General features: G+C 53.1%; 1 protein-coding gene across 1 annotated transcript; it reads right to left on the reverse strand.

Annotated features, from left to right (window-relative positions):
• Positions 1-238: 238 nt before the first annotated feature.
• On the reverse strand, positions 239-17,684 carry B3GNT3 (UDP-GlcNAc:betaGal beta-1,3-N-acetylglucosaminyltransferase 3). The gene is given in 7 exon segments (XM_036848068.1): positions 239-1,377; positions 1,379-1,439; positions 1,442-1,662; positions 1,664-1,695; positions 3,165-3,656; positions 3,658-3,782; positions 17,625-17,684. Coding segments are annotated over 6 exon segments (1,065 nt in total). The 5' UTR covers positions 3,733-3,782; positions 17,625-17,684; the 3' UTR covers positions 239-1,193.
• Between the last annotated feature and the right edge of the window lie 380 nt (positions 17,685-18,064).

Here is an 18,064-nt window from a genome sequence, read left to right on the forward strand (position 1 = left end):
GGATGATGTGAGATCTGCCTGATAGAAGCTTCCATAGCCTCTACTTCATCCTTGCCCTGTTTTACTGTTGTATATTTTCTTCTGGAAGTGAGATTTTAAGGATGAATGTAGACTGATCTGAGTTAAAACTTGTAAATCACTTTAAAAAACAAAAAAAAAGACCTCTAAGTCTTTGCAAAACATTTTATTCCCTGAGGACCTGGTCTCCAGTCCTCAGTCTGCTGTGTGAGGTCCCCTTTACCACTGCCCCAATCCCTGTGAAACCTGTCTCAGACACCTGTCCGAGGGTGGCAGGGCTGGGGGTCACCAGTTCACTTGGATCTCCCCAGTCTGAGAGACACACAGAGGCGGGGGCCAGTCCTGGGTCCCGAGAACTTAGGGTTCCCCAAGGACCTGAATATCCCCCTTCTCTGGGCACTAAGGTGTGTGTGCTGGCCTTGGGCCCAGTGAAGACCCCTCTTGCCCCAATACTCTTTCCTGTATTGTCGGGGAGCACCGGTGTGGGGCTGGGTCCTGTCAGGGACTCCAGAAACTCTGAGCTCCGATAGCCTGAGACAGATAGCTCCCTCCCTCCTCTGCCCAATGTTCCCACCATAAGAGCGCTTGAAGCCACAAGCAGGGAGGGGGTGGTCCCATTCCCAGACTCTCTGGCCCCTCCCACCATCTGAGGGGTCCAAGATCCAGGGAGGGGTGGAGAACAGAAACCCTCTCTTCCCAGCTGAAAACTCCTTCTTGCTTCAGCTGCATGTGGACCCAGGTGTCCTCAACTGGCCTTGAACCATTGCAGGAATTCACCCACCATTGCAGGTTCACAACCAAGGAGAGACTGGTCACTGCTTAGGCTTTAGCCCATGATCAAGGTCAGGGCTAGGAAGTGGGATATGGAAAAGGGATGGATGCAGCAGCAGCAGCTGGGACCCTAGCAGAAGTGCTTCTGCCATTAGCTGACATGGAAAGAGATGGTCCTTCCAGCTGAGAGTCTAGGGAGGATGATGGAACACGGTCTAGGCAGTACTAGGTGAGTTTTGAAGGATGTGTAGGAATTCACCGGTCAGACTCATCCAACCTCCCTGGTACTCTCCTAGGTCCTGCCCACTTAGGAGGACAAAGGTCTCAGCTTCCGGGGAGGAAGCTGCTGCCCTTTCTATGGGGATGGAGACAGTAGCCTCGAGGCTGGGGGCCCTGACTCCACCTCAGTAGATCTGTGTCCGCTTGTCACAGGTGAGCTTGGGCTGGTTCAGCACGTCCCACATGAGCAGCATCTCGTAGGGCAGGAAGCGGTGCACCAGCGGCAGCTCTTGGTAGAAGCAGGGGTCAAAGGAGGACAGGCAGCTGGAGGGGGCCTGAACACCGGCTGTGAGGATACCACTGTGTGAAGCCCTCCTGCTTTTGGCACATGCCCAGGAAGACATCAACAATGGGGCAGAGGTCCAGGGTGGGGGGGAGTGGCGCAGGGTGGTGGCTGTGAAGCGGGACAGTAGGAAGCCACCACCCCCGCAGTAGGGCGGGTAGTGTTCCTCCTCTGTCACCACCTTCGGCACACAGTACTTGCTCCAGGGAAGGCGGACAGGGCACACACTGTGGGTAAACTGCCCCATTGAGAGGTGGTGGTCAGGGTGGGCAAAGACGTCATCATCCCAGTTGAGCATAAAACTGGCATGTGCACCGTGTCTTCTGCCAATGTAGGAAGAGCACCTGCAAGGGGGAGTGGACAGGGCACACGGGCTTGATGTCTGGGGCCATCAGCTTTGGGTCCCTGTCAGCCACCCCAGCCCAGTGAGGCCAGGCAAGGATGTGTTTTCCATTCAGGCTATTCTGGGTTAAAGGACTCATTCTGTGGTCCTTTGCAACCAACTGCCCCTCTGTGTGCCTCAGTTTCCAACTTCCCAGACAGGACACATCATGGGACCTGCCTCCAGGAGTGTTGGGGATCTACAGAGATGATGCTCTGTAAAGCACCAAGAAGTGCTTGAAAATTGTCACATTTACATTTATTGCTATTCCTTCTGACTCTGCCTTGCCAAGTACTACCATTAAATTACTTGTATGATTGTTATATAACATCTACCTCCCCCACCAGACTCTGGGGTCCCCCTGGGTGGGAGCTGTGTCTCTCCTATGTGCCATCTCTTCAGCACCCATTATGGGGTCAACACTTTGTAGGCACTGGATTCATGTTTGTCAAGTTGACGTTTATCACATGCTTTTGTGTTCTGCATTAAGAACATGGCATGTTAAGAGGTTCTGGGCCCTCTACCCGCCTTGGCTTCAGTTACCTCCATAATAACTTTGGCTGCATGCTAGGCACTGTACTCACTGCCTGCCCTACCTTGAATCCTTAATACAATTTTAAGAGGCAGGTGTGGTCTTCAGTCTCATTTACAGATGAGGAAATAGAGGCTCTCCAGAGAAAGTGCCTTGAGCAAGGTCATACAACAGAGAAGGTCTGTTGTTCAAAGTCTTGAACCCAGACCTGTCTGTACTTACTATGAGCAGGAACCTGCACTGGGCCCCTTTCAACTTGTGTCTCTACTCAGCTTACTCCATCCCCACCCCCCCACATCCTGGGTAGGTCCTTGGAGCCTTCAATTCCTCCTCTGGGCATGGGCAAGACTCTGTCTACCTCTCATGGTTTCTTTTCCATCAGAAAGGTCTTTGTTGAGTAACTAACACACAGACCTGGGCTTCATGGGGAGACAGAACCAGAACAAAGAAATAAGATGTGTTCTGTCCAGCGCTCCCCATGCGCCATTGCCAATGTTATCTGAGCACCTGGCACTGGTCCAGGTGCCTTATGAATATCATCTCATGTAATCCTCACAGCAGCCCTCAGAGGTGGGTGAGTTCAATTAATATCCCATTTCCCTGATGAGGAAACTGACGCACAGAGAGGTGAATGATCATCCATGGCAAACAGCAGATAAGAAGCGGAGTCTGGATTTGAGCCCAGGTCATCAAGGATTGGAGAGCCAGGCTTGTAAGTCCTTTCTCCCTGCCTCCCTTGGACAAAGAAGACTTCGGATCACCATGAGGACAGTAGATGGGGTGGGGCGAGGTTGATGGGAGTTTCTGGTCCCCAGAGCTCCTCAGAGGAGGTGGTAGCAACTTTGGGCAGGAAGGAGAGGTGGCCCCAATCAGGTGACACCCTCCCTCCCCCAGCCCACCTGTTTGAGCGTGAGGTTGAAGAATGAGTCGTAGAAATCCCACTGCAGGATGTCACCATGCATCCGCACCTCCATGGCCTACAGCCGGTTGACCTTGCGCGCCTCCAGCGGGTTGGGGTCCGTGCCCACCAGGAAGAGGCGGCGCAGCTGGACGCCATGCACCTGGCGCTCACGGCCCCACCTGCGCCGCACCAGCTCCCGGTGCTCGTAATTGCTGGGCGAGGACTTGATCACCAGCAGCAGAAAGACTGGCTGCACGCACTTGTCAGGCGGCACGTCCTGGAGCAGCACGAAGTCGCGGCAGTGTTTGTACAGCAGGAAGTTGCGGATGTGCTGCAGCTGCCTGGCGAAGTCCGACAGGGCGGCCATGGAGATGTTGGCCAGGCAGGGGGCGGGCGGTGGGCGGGAGGGCGGCGAGGGCCAGACCAGAGCCACGAGGGTGCCTGGCGGATCCTTCAGGCCTGGGCAGGTGGGTGGTGACGTGCAGATTGATGAGGAGGAGGAGGGTGAAGGTGCCCAGAGCCACAGCCAGGCCCACCTCTGTCCGCAGGGGCCGAGAACACCTCATTCTGGTCCGCCTGAGTTTGGGATTGGTCCGAAGAGACCCCTGGGCAGCTTCTGCAGACAATAACACTCACTGAAGATGCCTGAAGATGCCAGATGGGCCAAGCACTTTTCCAGAGCTACCTGTGGACCCCAACCCCTGGTTGCAGCCCTATAGTTGCTCAAGTTGGAAAAATACTGAAATTCACCCCCAGAGATTCCCCCGGCTCCCACCTCCTCCAGTACCCCATGTTGGCTCTGACTGTTGCCCAGGCCCTATCGGGGATCAATATTTACAGAGAAAACAGGCATGGAGATGCCAAGGTGAGCTTCCCAGATTCAGTGTGCCCAGAATCCCACCCCCCACCCCCCGCATCCAAGCTGGTCCTCTTTATGTCCCCCTCTCAGAGATGGCCCAGGAGCCTCCCCGAGAGAGGCAGAGAACTCCCTTTTTAGCAGTTGAGAGCTGCTGGGATCCTTCCTGCTTCCCTTTTCACTTGCTCCTCCAGGGAGCTCTGAGCTTCTGGGATTGTGATATAACCATCACTCATTCTTCTTGACTATTTTTTTTTATAAATTTATTTTATTTATTATTTTTGTTTATTTATTTATTAGTTTTGGCTGTGTTGGGTCTTCGTTGCTGTGCACGGGCTTTCTCTAGTTGTCGCGAGCAAGGGCTACTCTTCGTTGCAGTGCGCGGGCTTCTCACTGCGGTGGCTTCTCTTGTTGCAGAGCACGGGCTCTAGAGTGCACGGGCTTCAGTAGATGTGGCGCGTGGGCTCAGTAGTTGTGGCTCGCGGGCTCTAGAGCGCAGGCTCAGTAGTTGCGGCGTACGGGCTTAGTTGCTCCGCAGCATGTGGGATCTTCCCGGACCAGGGCTTGAACCCGTGTCCACTGCACTGGCAGGTGGACTCCCAATCACTACGCCACCAGGGAAGCCCTTCTTGACTATTTTTAATGGTCCTGTGAGCTGAGCATGGGCCCTGGCTCTTCACAGAACCCTCAGGCCCAGCATGTCTCAAACAAAGCTATCTTCCTTGGCAAACTCCTCTTCCTCCTTTAAAACCCATCTCAAATGATCCATTCTCTGGGAAGTCCTCTTGGATCTCTCAGGAAGAGTCCTGGTTTCCTAGTTAGCCCTGTCTCCCTCTCTGGCTAGGTCATTGAAACAGGAGGGAAGGGGGCAGGGCACAACCTTTGAAAGAATGACATAGCCCACAGACATGACATAAACTGATTAGAACCAAATGGATCCAGGATGGCAGACGAGTCAACTTCCACTAGACCTTGAGCCTCAGTATACACTCACTGTAACACATCAGCAAGCTAAATGACACTATAGGCACCATGACAATTCCAAGACCGACCATAAGGATCAAAAAGTGGGCGGTGGCCCAATTCTTGGAAATCCCCGCCCTTTCCCAAAATAGCTGGAATACTCCTCCCACTCATTAGCCTATAAAATTACCCACCTCTATAAAAACTGATAACCCCATACCCTGGTGCCTTTCTTACCTGATATGGTGTGTGATCTCAGTTGGAAGACTGTGGGTTTTGGCCGGGTTCGAGTCCTGGCTGTGTGGGTTCAAGTCCCAGTCTGAGGTGTATGGTTTCATCATGATCTCTGACTTTTTCTTCCCAAGACTGGGGTCTTCTTGAGGGTCCTGGCATTGCCCAGCATGAGGCAAACACATGGGGGAAGCAGAGAGTGTCTGAATGAATGAATTTATGAATAAAAGTAAATTCATTAAGTTTCTCTCTGGCACACTTTTTTTGGGCGGGGGGGTGAAGTAGAAAAGAAGAGCTTTATTGCTTTGTCAGGGAAAAGGGGGAAGCAGCAGGCTCGTGCCCCTCAAAACTGTGTGTCCCAACCCAGGAGGATGTGGCAATGGTTCAAGGGCAGGCTTGCTGATAAGGATTAGGGTGTGTGCAGGGCCTGCACTCCTTTAATCTGGTCTCAGGTGATCTCTTGATGAGTTTCTCTGGTTCCTTTAATCTGGCCTCAGGCGGTCTTTTCTGGAGTGAAGAATGGTAACATCTTCCATTTGCTGGGGGTTTTAGTTCTGGTCTCAGGATTTAACAAATCTCAGGTTCTTGATGTCTCGTCACAAAGAATTCAGCGAGAGACAAAGTGATAGGTAAGAAGTGGATTTAGGGCTTCCCTGGTGGCGCAGTGGTTAAGAATCCGCCTGCCAATGCAGGGGACACGGGTTGGAGCCCTGGTCCGGGAAGATTCCATGTGCCGCAGAGCAACTAAGCCGTAAGCCCTAAGCCCGTGTGCCACAACTACTGAGTCTGGGCTCTTAAGACCATGAGCCACAACTACTGAAGCCCGTGTGCCACAACTACTGAAGCCTGCGTGCCTAGAGCCTGTGCTCCACAACAAGAGAAGCCACTGCAATGAAAAGCCCTCGCACCGCAACTAGAGAAAGCCAGCACACAGCAACGGGAGACCCAACGCAGCCAATAAATAATTAAATAAATAAAATAAATCTAAAAAATAATTTAAAAAAAAGAAGTGGATTTATTTATAGAGAAACACACTCGACAGAGTGTGGGCCATCTCAGAAGGTGAGAGCAGCCTGGCACACTTTTCTTTATCCATCAACCACCTCCCCCCACCGCCGAAGATTTCCTTTTCCATATCTAGGCAGAGCCCTTGGTCTCCTGTCCACATTCCTTTCCCAGGCTTCCCTGGACTCCCTCAATGTCCCTTTGTCTGGAAAGGTGGTATCTGTGCTGTGTTCCAGCCCTAAATTTCAAGCTCTATTTTCCAGCGCAGCATGAAAATGCCAGATTAGATCCAAGGCAGGACTTACTAATTCAGTAAACACTTACTGTCTCACCTCAGAGACGTGCCCTCTGGAGCCCAACTCCTGGGTTTAAATCCCACCTCCATCACTCCCTGGCTGTGTGCCCTCCATACCTAGGGTCTCAGTTTCCTCAGTTATAAAGGAGGCATCTGAGCAACTCACTAGGTTGTGCAGGTGTGAAGGGAGTTCCCGGCACCTGGTACCTAGTGGGTATTCAACGAGTATTTGTTGAATGAATATGTGAACCCCAGCACTTACCTCAGATTGCCTCAGGATGTCTGCGCTCGTCTGGGGTCTCCTCGCTCTCCCCTCTGGCACCTGAAACACTGTGGGGTAGTCAGTGGATTCTGGTAGGCCCCTCGAGCTCCAAGCAACCCCACCCAGCAATTGCCTGGGAGCAAGAAGAGAGTAGTTTCCCATTTTATCTAGAGCCACAAATGGGTGCTGGTGCTGGGGACAGAGGCTCCTGCCCTGATCCATGAGGCCATTTCCCCAACGTGCCCATCACTGTCTCTGCACACTGCCTGGCCAAGGCCTCTCCAGCCAGGTGTCTCCCCGAAATGAGGCTCAGATCCCACTCCACAGGTTCTGCTGTGTGACCTTGGGAAAGAAGCTTGACCTCTCTGAGCTTCAAAGTAAAATGGGAATTAACCCTATGTAAGAGTGTGGTTGGGATTTTAACCTCAAACATGCTGAGCATGGTCCTGCCTCAGGACCTTTGCACAGGTTGTTTCCTCTGCCTGATTCTCCAGATTTCTATACAACTCCCTCCTCCCGCTCCTTGTCTTTGCTCAAATGTCCCCTTCTCAGGAACACCTCCTCAGGACACACCATCTCACTGGCAGCCCTGATCCCCCACCCTAGCCTACTTTTTCTTTCTTCCACAGCACTTTTAACCTCCTAAAATAAAAACTTAAAAAATGGAGCTTCCCTGGTGGTGCAGTGGTTAGGAACCCACCTGCCCGTGCAGGGGACATGGGTTCGAGCCTTGGTCTGGGGAGATCCCACATGCCGTGGAGCAACTAAGCCCGTGCGCCACAACCACTGAGCCTGCGCTCTAGAGCCCGCGAGCCACAACTACTGAGCCCGTGTGCCACAACTACTGAAGCCCGCGCGCCTAAAACCCGTGCTCCACAACAAGAGAAGCCACCGCAGTGAGAAGCCGGCACACCGCAACGAAGAGTAGCCCCCGCTCGCCACAACTAGAGAAAGCCCGCGCGCAGCAACGAAGACTCAACGCAGCCAAAAATAAATAAATTAATTAATTTAAAAAACCTTAAAAAATGTACTGCTTCTCATCCATCTTCCCCACCAGAATACAAGCTCCATGCAATAAGTCTTATTCATCATTTTATCCCCAGCCCCTAGAACTGTGCTTGGTGAGTAGTAGGTGCTCAGTAAATGTGTGTTGAATGAATGAATGAACGAACGAATGCTGGGATGCCACAGCATCTGAAAAAATATTGACTCTTGGGACTTCCCTGGAGGTCCGGTGGTTAGGACTCCGTGCTTCCACTGCAGGGGGCACGGGTTCGATCCCTGGTCGGGGAACTAAGATCCCGGAAGTCGCATGGCGTGGCCAAAATATATATATGTTGACTCTCAGAATGAAGTTATACATTCATTCATTTGAGCCAATATTTACTGTGCTTCTCCTGTGTGCCAGGCACCTCCCGGGAGCGGGGACACAGTGGTGAACAGGCACGGGATACCTCAATGTGTCTGCCATTCTGGGACTCACATGCTTGAGGGGGAACAAACACTAAATAATAAACTCGGTGAAGAGATACAAGGGGATGAATGCCACGGGAGGAAATGGGGTTGGGTGGTGGGCATGGATTTTGAGGTCTGGATGACATTTAAGCTGGGATGTGAATGGCACAGAGGAGCCATCATGGCTGAGATTGTGAGGGAAAGATCCCCAGGGAGGGAACAGCAGGTGCAAAGACCCTGAGGTAGGAATGAGCTGATGGAGTCTGAGCAGCTGGGCACCCTGTCTGCGGGTGGCACAGAGCCTGTCTTGTTTCCATGGCATCCCCGGGTTAGCTGCCAGCCGCAGCGGGTGGTTCACCATCTGGAGGGCAGGTCTGGGAGACCCAAAAAGGCAAATCACAATCTTGAGAGGAGACTGTGAACTGACAAATGATGCAAGAATGAACAGAATCCTAGAAGGACATTTTCCTGAGCTGAAGAGGGGCCCGAGTCCAGAGTGGACCACAAGAAAGGAGCATTCCCAGGTGAACCTGGCAGATCCCTGAGCTCCGAGGACGGGAAAAAACTCAAGAGCTGCAGTAGAAAGCCCAAGTCACCAAAAATAAGACCAGAGATGTCACAACATTATCTTCGGTGACACTGGTGGCCAGAGACCCACAGATGCTGGAAGACAAGGGTGTGCCTGGGACCCTAACTCCTGGCTAAGAGACACCCTCATTCAGAATCCCATGAAAATCTAGAGGGTGATTCCCCCCTACCCCATCTGCAGTTTAGAGTCTAAATCAGTTTTCAATCAGGGGTTATTCTGCTCCCACGGGATACTTACTGGGCAATGTCCAGAGACATTTCTGGTTATCATGATTGGGGCAGGGTGGAGAAATGGGACTGCTAATGGCATCGAGCAGATGGAGGCCAGAGATGCTGCTTAAATTAACATCCTATAGGGCACAGGACCGCCCCATGACAGACGATGATCCAGCATTGTCAAGACTGAGAAATAATCCTGGTCTAAATAAACACAGAAACCAGAATAGAGAACTCAAAAGGAGGAAGGATCCAAAGAGGAGAATGAGGGACTGAACAAAGAAGCTTGATATAGGTTTAGTTAAGTTCATTAGATGGAGTATTTATGAGATTTATTACTATTTAAATAGAAAATCAAACCTAAATGGCCAAGGATCCGTTAGCTGGGAATGTGTTTAGTGCCAAACAAGAGCTCCAAAACAAAGAAAGATACCTCAACAAATAGGAATATTTACAACTCAGCCAAACCTGGACATTGGGGAGGGGGAAGGTGTGAGAAGAGGTAAAATGACTAAATGGCTCATATCACTGGGATCAGGGTATCTGGGCAAAACAGAAGCTCTTGGGGGTGGCCATTTGGTTTTAATTAAATCCATTAATGCCTGTTCTTTTCCTTGCATTTTCTTTCTTGTTTATTTGTAAGATCCCTTTGTATATGAAACACTTAATCTTTGTTGGCTACCTGCATTCCCAACTTTTTCTTGCCAGGTCTCCGGTTTCTTTAAATGGAGGAATCTTACAGCGACTTCACCCTCCCAGCCCCCATAAGGCTCCTGATTGGGGTCTGAGAGCTCAAGTTGCGGGTGGAGGGCATGGAGGCTCACGTCCCCTTCCCCTTACACTAGACCTCTATTAATGCATCCCAGATCCCCTTCCCTTTTCCATCCACCAAGGCTACCTCCACCCCTAACTCATGGCCCCTTAAAACTTCAAGCAGCAAATGTTTCCAAACTCACAACATCCCACATCCAGACTGGCATAAAAAAGAAACTCCAGGCCCCGCTTTCAGCCAGGCTGAGAGCGCTGGGGATTCACTGGTCCAGGATACCTTGCTGGGTGTCTCAGTGGGCTGTATCCCAGGTAGTCCCCAACCTCTCCTTACAGGCCTTACTTTCTAAATGGGCTGGGACCTCACACCTACTGTGGGAAAAGCTGGGGTTTACGGGCTCCACTTAGCCAAGGACAGGAAGCCTCTTGGTATTACTTCCTCCTAAGCAACTGTGTGGCAGCTCTGGGGACTTTGCTGGTGGGGCTGTATGGCTGGTGAGAAGTTCCTCTTAGGTCTGCTTTCGATTCCCTGGCCCCACACAAGATTCTCCTGTCTACCCTCTCCAGTTCTGGAAGGACTGGGCTTGTGGAAGCCCAAACAGCTGCTCACTCTGAAGTTTGTGAGGTCTGAATAACCCTGGGGGAATCCCCACCCCCATTTCATAGCTGGGGAAGTGAAGCTCAGAGAGTTGTCCCAAGGTGGCCCAGTGGGTGACTCACATTACCACAGAAATCCACACTGTCTCCAAGTCCTTCAGCTCTGAGAAGGGTCTCAGTGGCTCTTATCTCAAAACACATATATGAAAACTATTCATTCATTCAACAAATAGGTTCTGGAGGAATTGAGAAGCCTCAACCCTGGGCTTGGCCCCCCAGAAGCCCTCAGTCTGGGGGAGACAAATCCAGACACCTGTGGGATCAGGGCTGGGCCAGAGAATGGATCAGGATATTGAAGCTGAGGTTTTGAAGGATGCATATGAGTTCACCAAGGGGAGTTCAGGTAGCAAAGAGAGCAAATGCAAAAGCAAGGAAGGGAAAGAAAACAAAGCCTATTCAAGGAATCATGTGTAGTTTATTTTGCTGAAAAGCAGAATTTGGAGAGGGGGTGATTTCTGAGGCTAAGAGGTGGGGCCAGACCCTGTAAAGACCTTGAACACGAGGCTGAGTAGTGGGGCTGTTTCCTTGGGGCATGGGCGAGCCATGGAGGTGTGTGAGCAGGAAGAAGAGAGGTCAGATTCCTTGTTGAATGGTACCTCTTTGCTCTGAGTTGACCTTGGTGAGTCACTTCCCCTTGGGAGTCTATTTCCTCATTAGCACATGGAAGTGCTGAGAATACTCCCTGCCCTACAGACACACAATGGGTCACTTTCTATTGAGTATTAAAGGGCTTGGCATACATTGACTATGCGATGACAACCTCAGTGACCTTGGTTCATTGTCCTGGCTCCTTTAGTGCCCCCACTTACAGATGGGGATATTCAGGTTCAGCATAAAGCAGGAGTGTCTATGAACATGTACGAATCCAACTGTTTTACTTGTTGCACTGACTTGTGGGCCATAGAGTATTTACTAAGCACCTACTGTATGCAGGGTGCAGGGGACACAGCCATAGCCAAGCCAGCCCTTCCTTTATGATATTAATACATGAGGAAGTGATTTGTTTAGTCGCAGCTGCGATAAATGCTGTTGAAGAAGGAGGGATCCCTGGCAGGGGAGGGACCTGACCAGCCTGGGGACATCCTGAAGGATGAAGGGAAAATCACCTGGGCAGAGCCCCAGGGGAAGGGCATTCTAGGCAGAGGGCACAGCAAGCGCAAAGGCCCTGAGGTGGGCACAAATTTAGGTTATCAAAGGGAGAGAGAGGAGGCGGTGTGGTTGGAGAAGTGGAGGAGGAGGGAGATAAAGGCAGGGTTGCCAGATGATGGCAGGGGGAGGCTCAGGAAATGGGGCAGACCACAAAGCAGCTCTTATGTTGCAGGTGAGGAGCAATAGGGAGCCATGGACGGTGTGTGAGCAGGGGAAAGACAAGATTGAGTTATGCTTTGAAGAAGTCCCCTGTGGACACTGAAGGGGAAAAGGCAGTCAGGGCAGGAGTTAGAGGCCAGGGCAGCAACCAGGAAGAAGAATTTGGGGACCTGGATAGGGGCTGGCTGGCGGGGTACAGGGACGTGGGTGAGTTCAGCAAACAGGATGAAGGGAGTCATCAATATTTAGAGCCTGGGACTTCCCTGGCGGTCCAGTGGTTAAGACTCCGCACTTCCACTGCAGGCAGCATGGGTTCGATCCCTGGTTGGGGAACTAAGATCCCATATGCCGTGTGGCATGGCCAAAAAAAAAAAAAAAATTTAGAGCCTGGATGTGGGGGACAGAGAAGGATGGACCAGAGAGAACAAAATGTGAGAAGTCTCTGAGCCTTTCACAAGGGGACGTTATGGGGCAGCAGGTGACCCAGGTGTGGTATCTGGGCAAGAGCCTTTGGGACACGATGCCATGTAAACCAGGAAGATCCATCAGGCATTTGATGGATGAACACATCCATATATTGCTTGCACGTGGCAGGGTCTCCTCCATGCTCCTCCCTGCAGACCGTAGTGCCACGGTGTACAGAGTCACAGCAGTGATGTCCGGGCTGACTCTCAGGGCCCATCACCCAGTCCCCCCACTGCAATACCGGCCAATCCTGCTCCGGGCTGTTTGCCCTCCATGCACTGTTGCAACTTCACCATCACTCCGAGCCTGCTTCCTGCAGCGCACACAGCAAAACCACTTGTTTTCGTTGGCTGCAACCCAAAAGCCTCCCCCTGTGGTGCTCTCAATCTCCTTCTCCTCCCGCCCCATGACCACTGCCCCCTCTCCTCCACTCTTGCCACACCAGCCTCTTCACAGCTCCTTCAAATACCCGGGCTCAGCCCTGCCACAGGACCTTTGCACCTGCCTTTCCTTCCACCTCGGACGCCCCTCTCTCCTGCTCTTCCCCCTGGTTCTCCTTGACCTTCAGGTTTCCGTCCAACATCATCTCCTTAGAGACGCCCCAACCTCCCAGCTAAAACACCCCACCCCGGCTCTGCTTTCCTCTGCTGCTCTCACCACCATTAGACAAAACTGCTCACTTCCGTCCTGTCCATCTCCCCAGCCAGCCTGGAGCTCCAGAGGTGGGGCCCAGCATCTTGGCCCTCACAGCTGTGTCCCCAGTTGGTGCTCACTGCTGTTTGTTGCATGAGGAAAAATGCTAACCATGACTCACATATTGGCTATTTCCTTGTGCCTCACTTCAGGCTAACCCCATTCTAGGCAGCAGCTGCCACCGTCCCCTACCCGGGGCCTTGGGGATGCAGATGATTCAGTCCTGATAAGTCAGCAAGCACATCCTTGGAGCCAAGGGGGCAGGACCAAGAGGCACTGAATATTCCTGACTCCGAATATTCCTAATGTGCTAAAGGGCCAAATACCCACGGCACTGAAATATTCAGGATGCATTTAATGAGCAAGAAGCACTGAATATTAGTGAAGTGCTGAATATTAATGATCTGTTAAATATGCAGGAGGCACCCAGTATTTATAATATATGAAATAGTTATAAGGCAACAATTAATAGTTGCAAGGCACATTTGAGATGCATTAATGAATATGCATATTATTACAATGAATATGATATGAATGAGCCACTAAACAGCCCTGAGGCACCAATAGACACAGTCACTGAATAGTCATGAGTCATTGCGTATATATAAACACAGTACTAAATATTAATAACTCACTGAATATTAATGAGACACTAGATGTACGGAAGGGGCTGACCACTCAGCAGAATTAATTAGGGACCCTGGCTGGTGACGGTGCTCTAGTCCCCCAACCTCTGCCTACACCCCCAAGTGACAGCCAAGGTCTATCAAAGACCCAGGCACGTATGGCTCCAGGCACCTCTGTCCCCCTCACCTCCGCTTGGGAGGCCAGGAAGGCAGAGAAGCTGAGACACACGGGGAAGTGAGAATGTCACACAATCCAGGTGGCAAGGCCCTACCCGTTAGCACCCTTGGGGGGCCTGGACCAGCCCCCCCATCCCCACCCTGCACGATTTCACAGACAGTGGGGGCTTGCCTGACACTGACTTGGAGGCCTCCATCACATCAAGGTGATTCCCCACATGACGCTCCCAATTTCCAGATGAGGAAACTGAGGCTTGGAGAGGGTGAATCTTGGGTCCCTCTCCAGGCCTGTCAGACACACACCCACCCGCCCCCCTCCTTACCCCAGCTCCGGGGACCCACAGGCCTGGGTGCTCCCAAACAGCCCAGTCACTGGGGCTCAGTTTTTGAATCAGGAACATGAGGGCTCGTTCCCCACGCTCACCCAGCAGCCGTGAGGACCAAGAGAGCTGATGCTCCTGAGACAGCCACCGTGGCCCCCAGGGAAGGAAGGCCTGACCCGGCATCTGTGGGCTCGGGGCAAGTAGCTCCCCCCTCCCCGCTCCAGGCCTCAGCAGCCTCATCTGCAAAGCTGCTTGGTGTCCACTGCCCACTCACGGTTCACCCCCAGCAGGTGCTAAATGTCAGCTCCACTGTGGCTTTCATTGCTCCTCCACTCCCCAGCGACCCTCAGCTGGGATCTGGATGGGGATGGGGGCCTGGAACATTCTGGGGCCGCCAAAAGGAGAGGTGAGGGGTGGGGGGTGACAGAAGAACCCCATTTGTGTGTATAACCCCCTGAGCCCTGGGAAAGGCTAGAGGACTAAGCGGGGACCTTTTCTCCAAGTCACACATATACGAAGTGCTAACAATGACGATATTAGTATCGGCGGCAGCAGCTACCACTGTCACTTGCACACTGGTCACTGCTCTGAGCTGAACACCTGGTGTGTACCACGCCCTGGTCTAGGTTCTGGGCACCCAACCAAGTTGATGGAGACAAACCACCATGTTTGGGGAGCCAATGGGCTAATGGGGAACAGAGGCAGCGAATGAGACAATTTTCCAGAAAAGGGCAAGTTCCAGGAATGAAGACCCAAGGATGGGAGCCAGGGGTGCTTGCAGGAGAGGGTGCGAACCACTGGCCTGTGGATGGGCCCCCGTGGCTCTCACTGAGCCTCTCAGGGAGGTCCCCTGTTCCAGTTCCCGGGGGGGCAAGGTAGGCACAGAGAATGCACCCACCTACCAGCGGTCAGGTTGCTGGTATTTGAACACTGACGAGCTGGACCTGTGGGTGATCCCTCACCGGTTCATACCAGTTTGGCCTTCCAGTAATGACGGGCTGGCCCCTTTTTACAAGGACCATGAGTTGCTTTTGTAAACAGGAAAAAAAAAGAAGAGAAAGCCCAGTAATGATAACTCGTAAGGAAGCCTCATTATGGGCCAACTCTGCTTACCATGTGTGTAAGTGGGTTTTATGCAAATGTACGCCCGACATTCACTCTGGTGAACCCCTGGGCGTGGAAGAAAGGGTGGGGGGGGCAGGGTGACACACACACTTTAGACCCTTGAGTCCTCTGTTTCCAGGTCCCAGGGCTCCTAACGGATGACTCATTGGATGAGCCTGCCCTCCCCCACTGCAGAAACTGCCCGGGGTACCTAGGATGGGTCCAGGAAGGATTCTGAGGCTGGACATAGGCCCCTGATTAAATGCCAGCCCTGCGCCCAGCTGAGCCTCAAACGGCATCTCTGGGCTCATTTCCTAGATGGGGAAACTGAGGCTAGGGAGGCAGGCCGTGCATCTCAGTTCAACCTCAGAATCTTCCCATGATCCAGGGCTAATGTGCAAATTGAATCTCTGGGAACCTTCTGGAGGACCTCCACACCTGGTCAGGGCCCTCATCCAGGCTTTGCCCGACATAATTTCTTTCATGCAAAGATAAATATCACCAATGAGCCACATAATCAGGATTAGAGTTAACATGCCAGATCCTGCATGCAGCCTTTCCACCATCAGCTCATCGACACTCCACACTTGCGCTGGGAGGTAGGGCTATGTTAGCCTATTTTTATTGATGGGGAAACTGAGACACAGAGAGGTCAAGGAACCCATTCAAGGGAGGTCAAGTGGTAGCCCAATCCCCGCCTTTAACCACCACCCAGTGGGACCTCCTTTAGTTTGTTATCTTGGTAGTGAGTTTCCCTATCACGGGGGGCAATCAAGCTGAGCCAGACTCCCATCAGGTGGAGGGAACACAATGGGCATTCTCCCTGGCTCATGGGGGGTAGGGGGCAAGTTATTGCCCCACTCTGGGCCTCAGAGGCTGTTGGCAGGAAGAGAAGACGCTCAGTGACGTCTTATCTCCTCCTCCTGGGCTAACCCAGCCCAGCCCCAGGGTCCCTGGGCCAAGCAGGCTTGTCTGGATTCCCCAAGCTCTGGCCTGGAGCAGAGAAGCTCCAAGGCCCCTTCTCAGTTCCCCCACACCCAGAGTACCTGGCAGGAATCACTCTCTGCACCCTGGGGGTGAGGGAGAGGGGAAGGGAGGGTGTCCAGGCTGGGCTGGGCAAACATGAGCTGCTCACCTAGGCTGCTAAGAGGTGGGGGCCCAGTGACCTGACGCAGGGGCCACACCTCTTCCTCTGGACTCTTCAGCCCTGCCTGTCACGGTGGCCACCTTGGGAACTGAAAGGGCCGTCGGAGAAAGTGGTGGCCCCAGGGCCAGCCCCAAATCCAGCGAACTTCCTCTGGGCTCTGAATTCCAGATCTGGACAACAGGGAGGCCCTGGTCCCAGGGGGTGGGAGGTGAGGGTAGGGGGTAGGGAGACGGGGGAGGGGAGGGTGGGCGTAGAGGGTTTGGGGGGAGGGGGATGGGTCCTCATTTTCCCCATCTGAAAAGTGGCCATGAAAAAAAAAATCTGACCCAGAGGGAAAGTTGGTCGAGAACCTGGAAAGGTGGCTAATGACGTAACTGTAATATACTTATGGTGATGGCTGACATTCTGTGGGCCCCACTGAGTGGCCATTGCACTTACTGACTTAGTTCACCTTCACCACAGTTCCGTATCATGAGCCCCACTTGACACATAGCAAAACTGAGGCTCAGAGACCTACAATCAGTCACTTGAGGTCTCTCAGTGGCCAGAAGCGCCCCCATCATAACAGCTTCCACTGCCTAACACCGCAGGCACCCTCATGCAAGCCGGGTCATTTTGCTGCCTCACAGAGGGGACACTGAGGTGCATTCAGAGACCAGGAGCAACCAAAAGCAAGCAACACAGCCAGGCACTGGCTGAGCAGGGACCTGAATGGATCCCAGAGGAAACTGAACTGGGGTGCCCAGGCCGGAACCTGGTCCACCGCCTGGCAGCGCTGGGGTTCAGCAGTGGTTCCCTCAAGAAACAAGAATAAACCTAACCTGGGAACCCGGGTGCTGTTCTGCCTATACCCTCTCAATCAGTATGCTAACAATCTCAACAATAACGATAACAGTAATAGTAACGGCCAGCGCATACAAAGCTCCCTCCACTCCTGGGTTCGGATCCCACCCTATCCTAGGAGGAGGATGGGAGGTGGGGGTCCAGGGTCGCTTCACTGTGTCCACGACTGCGACGGGACATTGTCCAGGATCAGGGATGCCACAGCTCCACGTGGCCTCGGTCTCCCCCCATTCCCCAGGCGTGGGTGAGGCTTCCTTCCCGGCCAGGACTGAGCCGGCCTTGGGACGCCGACGAGTACTATTACCGATGGGTGAGGGCAACAGGGTTATTGAGACCCGGGGCTCCAGGATCTCCCTGCCTCTTCAGGGTAAACGCGGCAGATACCCGACCCCAGGGACCGGCCGGGGCTTCCCTAGAGCCCCAACTCCGCCCCCCACCAGGGTTCCGCTAGATCCTCCGAGGCCCCCAATACTCACCCCCAGACAGCCGTCCAGCCTCCGACCCCTATCCCTGCTCCTCTTGGCTCGCGAGCAGGAGGAAGAGTTTCACCTGAGCACGTGCCCCCGCCCTTCCCGGCTTCGCTGCTTCCTGCCTGCCTCCCGCCGGAACCCCCACTCCCAGCTGGGCCGTTTCTGCAGGGCCCAGTACAAGTTCTCCTGCCGGCCCCTCCCTTCTTCCCTCCCCGGCCCCGCCCCTTCCCCTCCACTGACCGCATCGCACCACCCAGGCTGCTTCTAGCCTCCCCCGCCCCTATCCCGGCTCACGACCCCACTTGAGTCCGGCTCACGACCCCACTTGAGTCCTGCTCACAGTCAGGGAGTGAGCTCCCTGCGGCTGGAGGTGTGCAAACAGCGCCTTCTTCGGCACAGGGCCCCGGGCAGGGTTGGTCCAACGTGTGTTCGATGAAGAAATGATT

The sequence above is a fragment of the Balaenoptera musculus genome, chromosome 3 (genome assembly GCF_009873245.2).
Source record: "Balaenoptera musculus isolate JJ_BM4_2016_0621 chromosome 3, mBalMus1.pri.v3, whole genome shotgun sequence".
In the NCBI taxonomy this organism is placed as follows: Eukaryota; Metazoa; Chordata; class Mammalia; order Artiodactyla; family Balaenopteridae; genus Balaenoptera; species Balaenoptera musculus.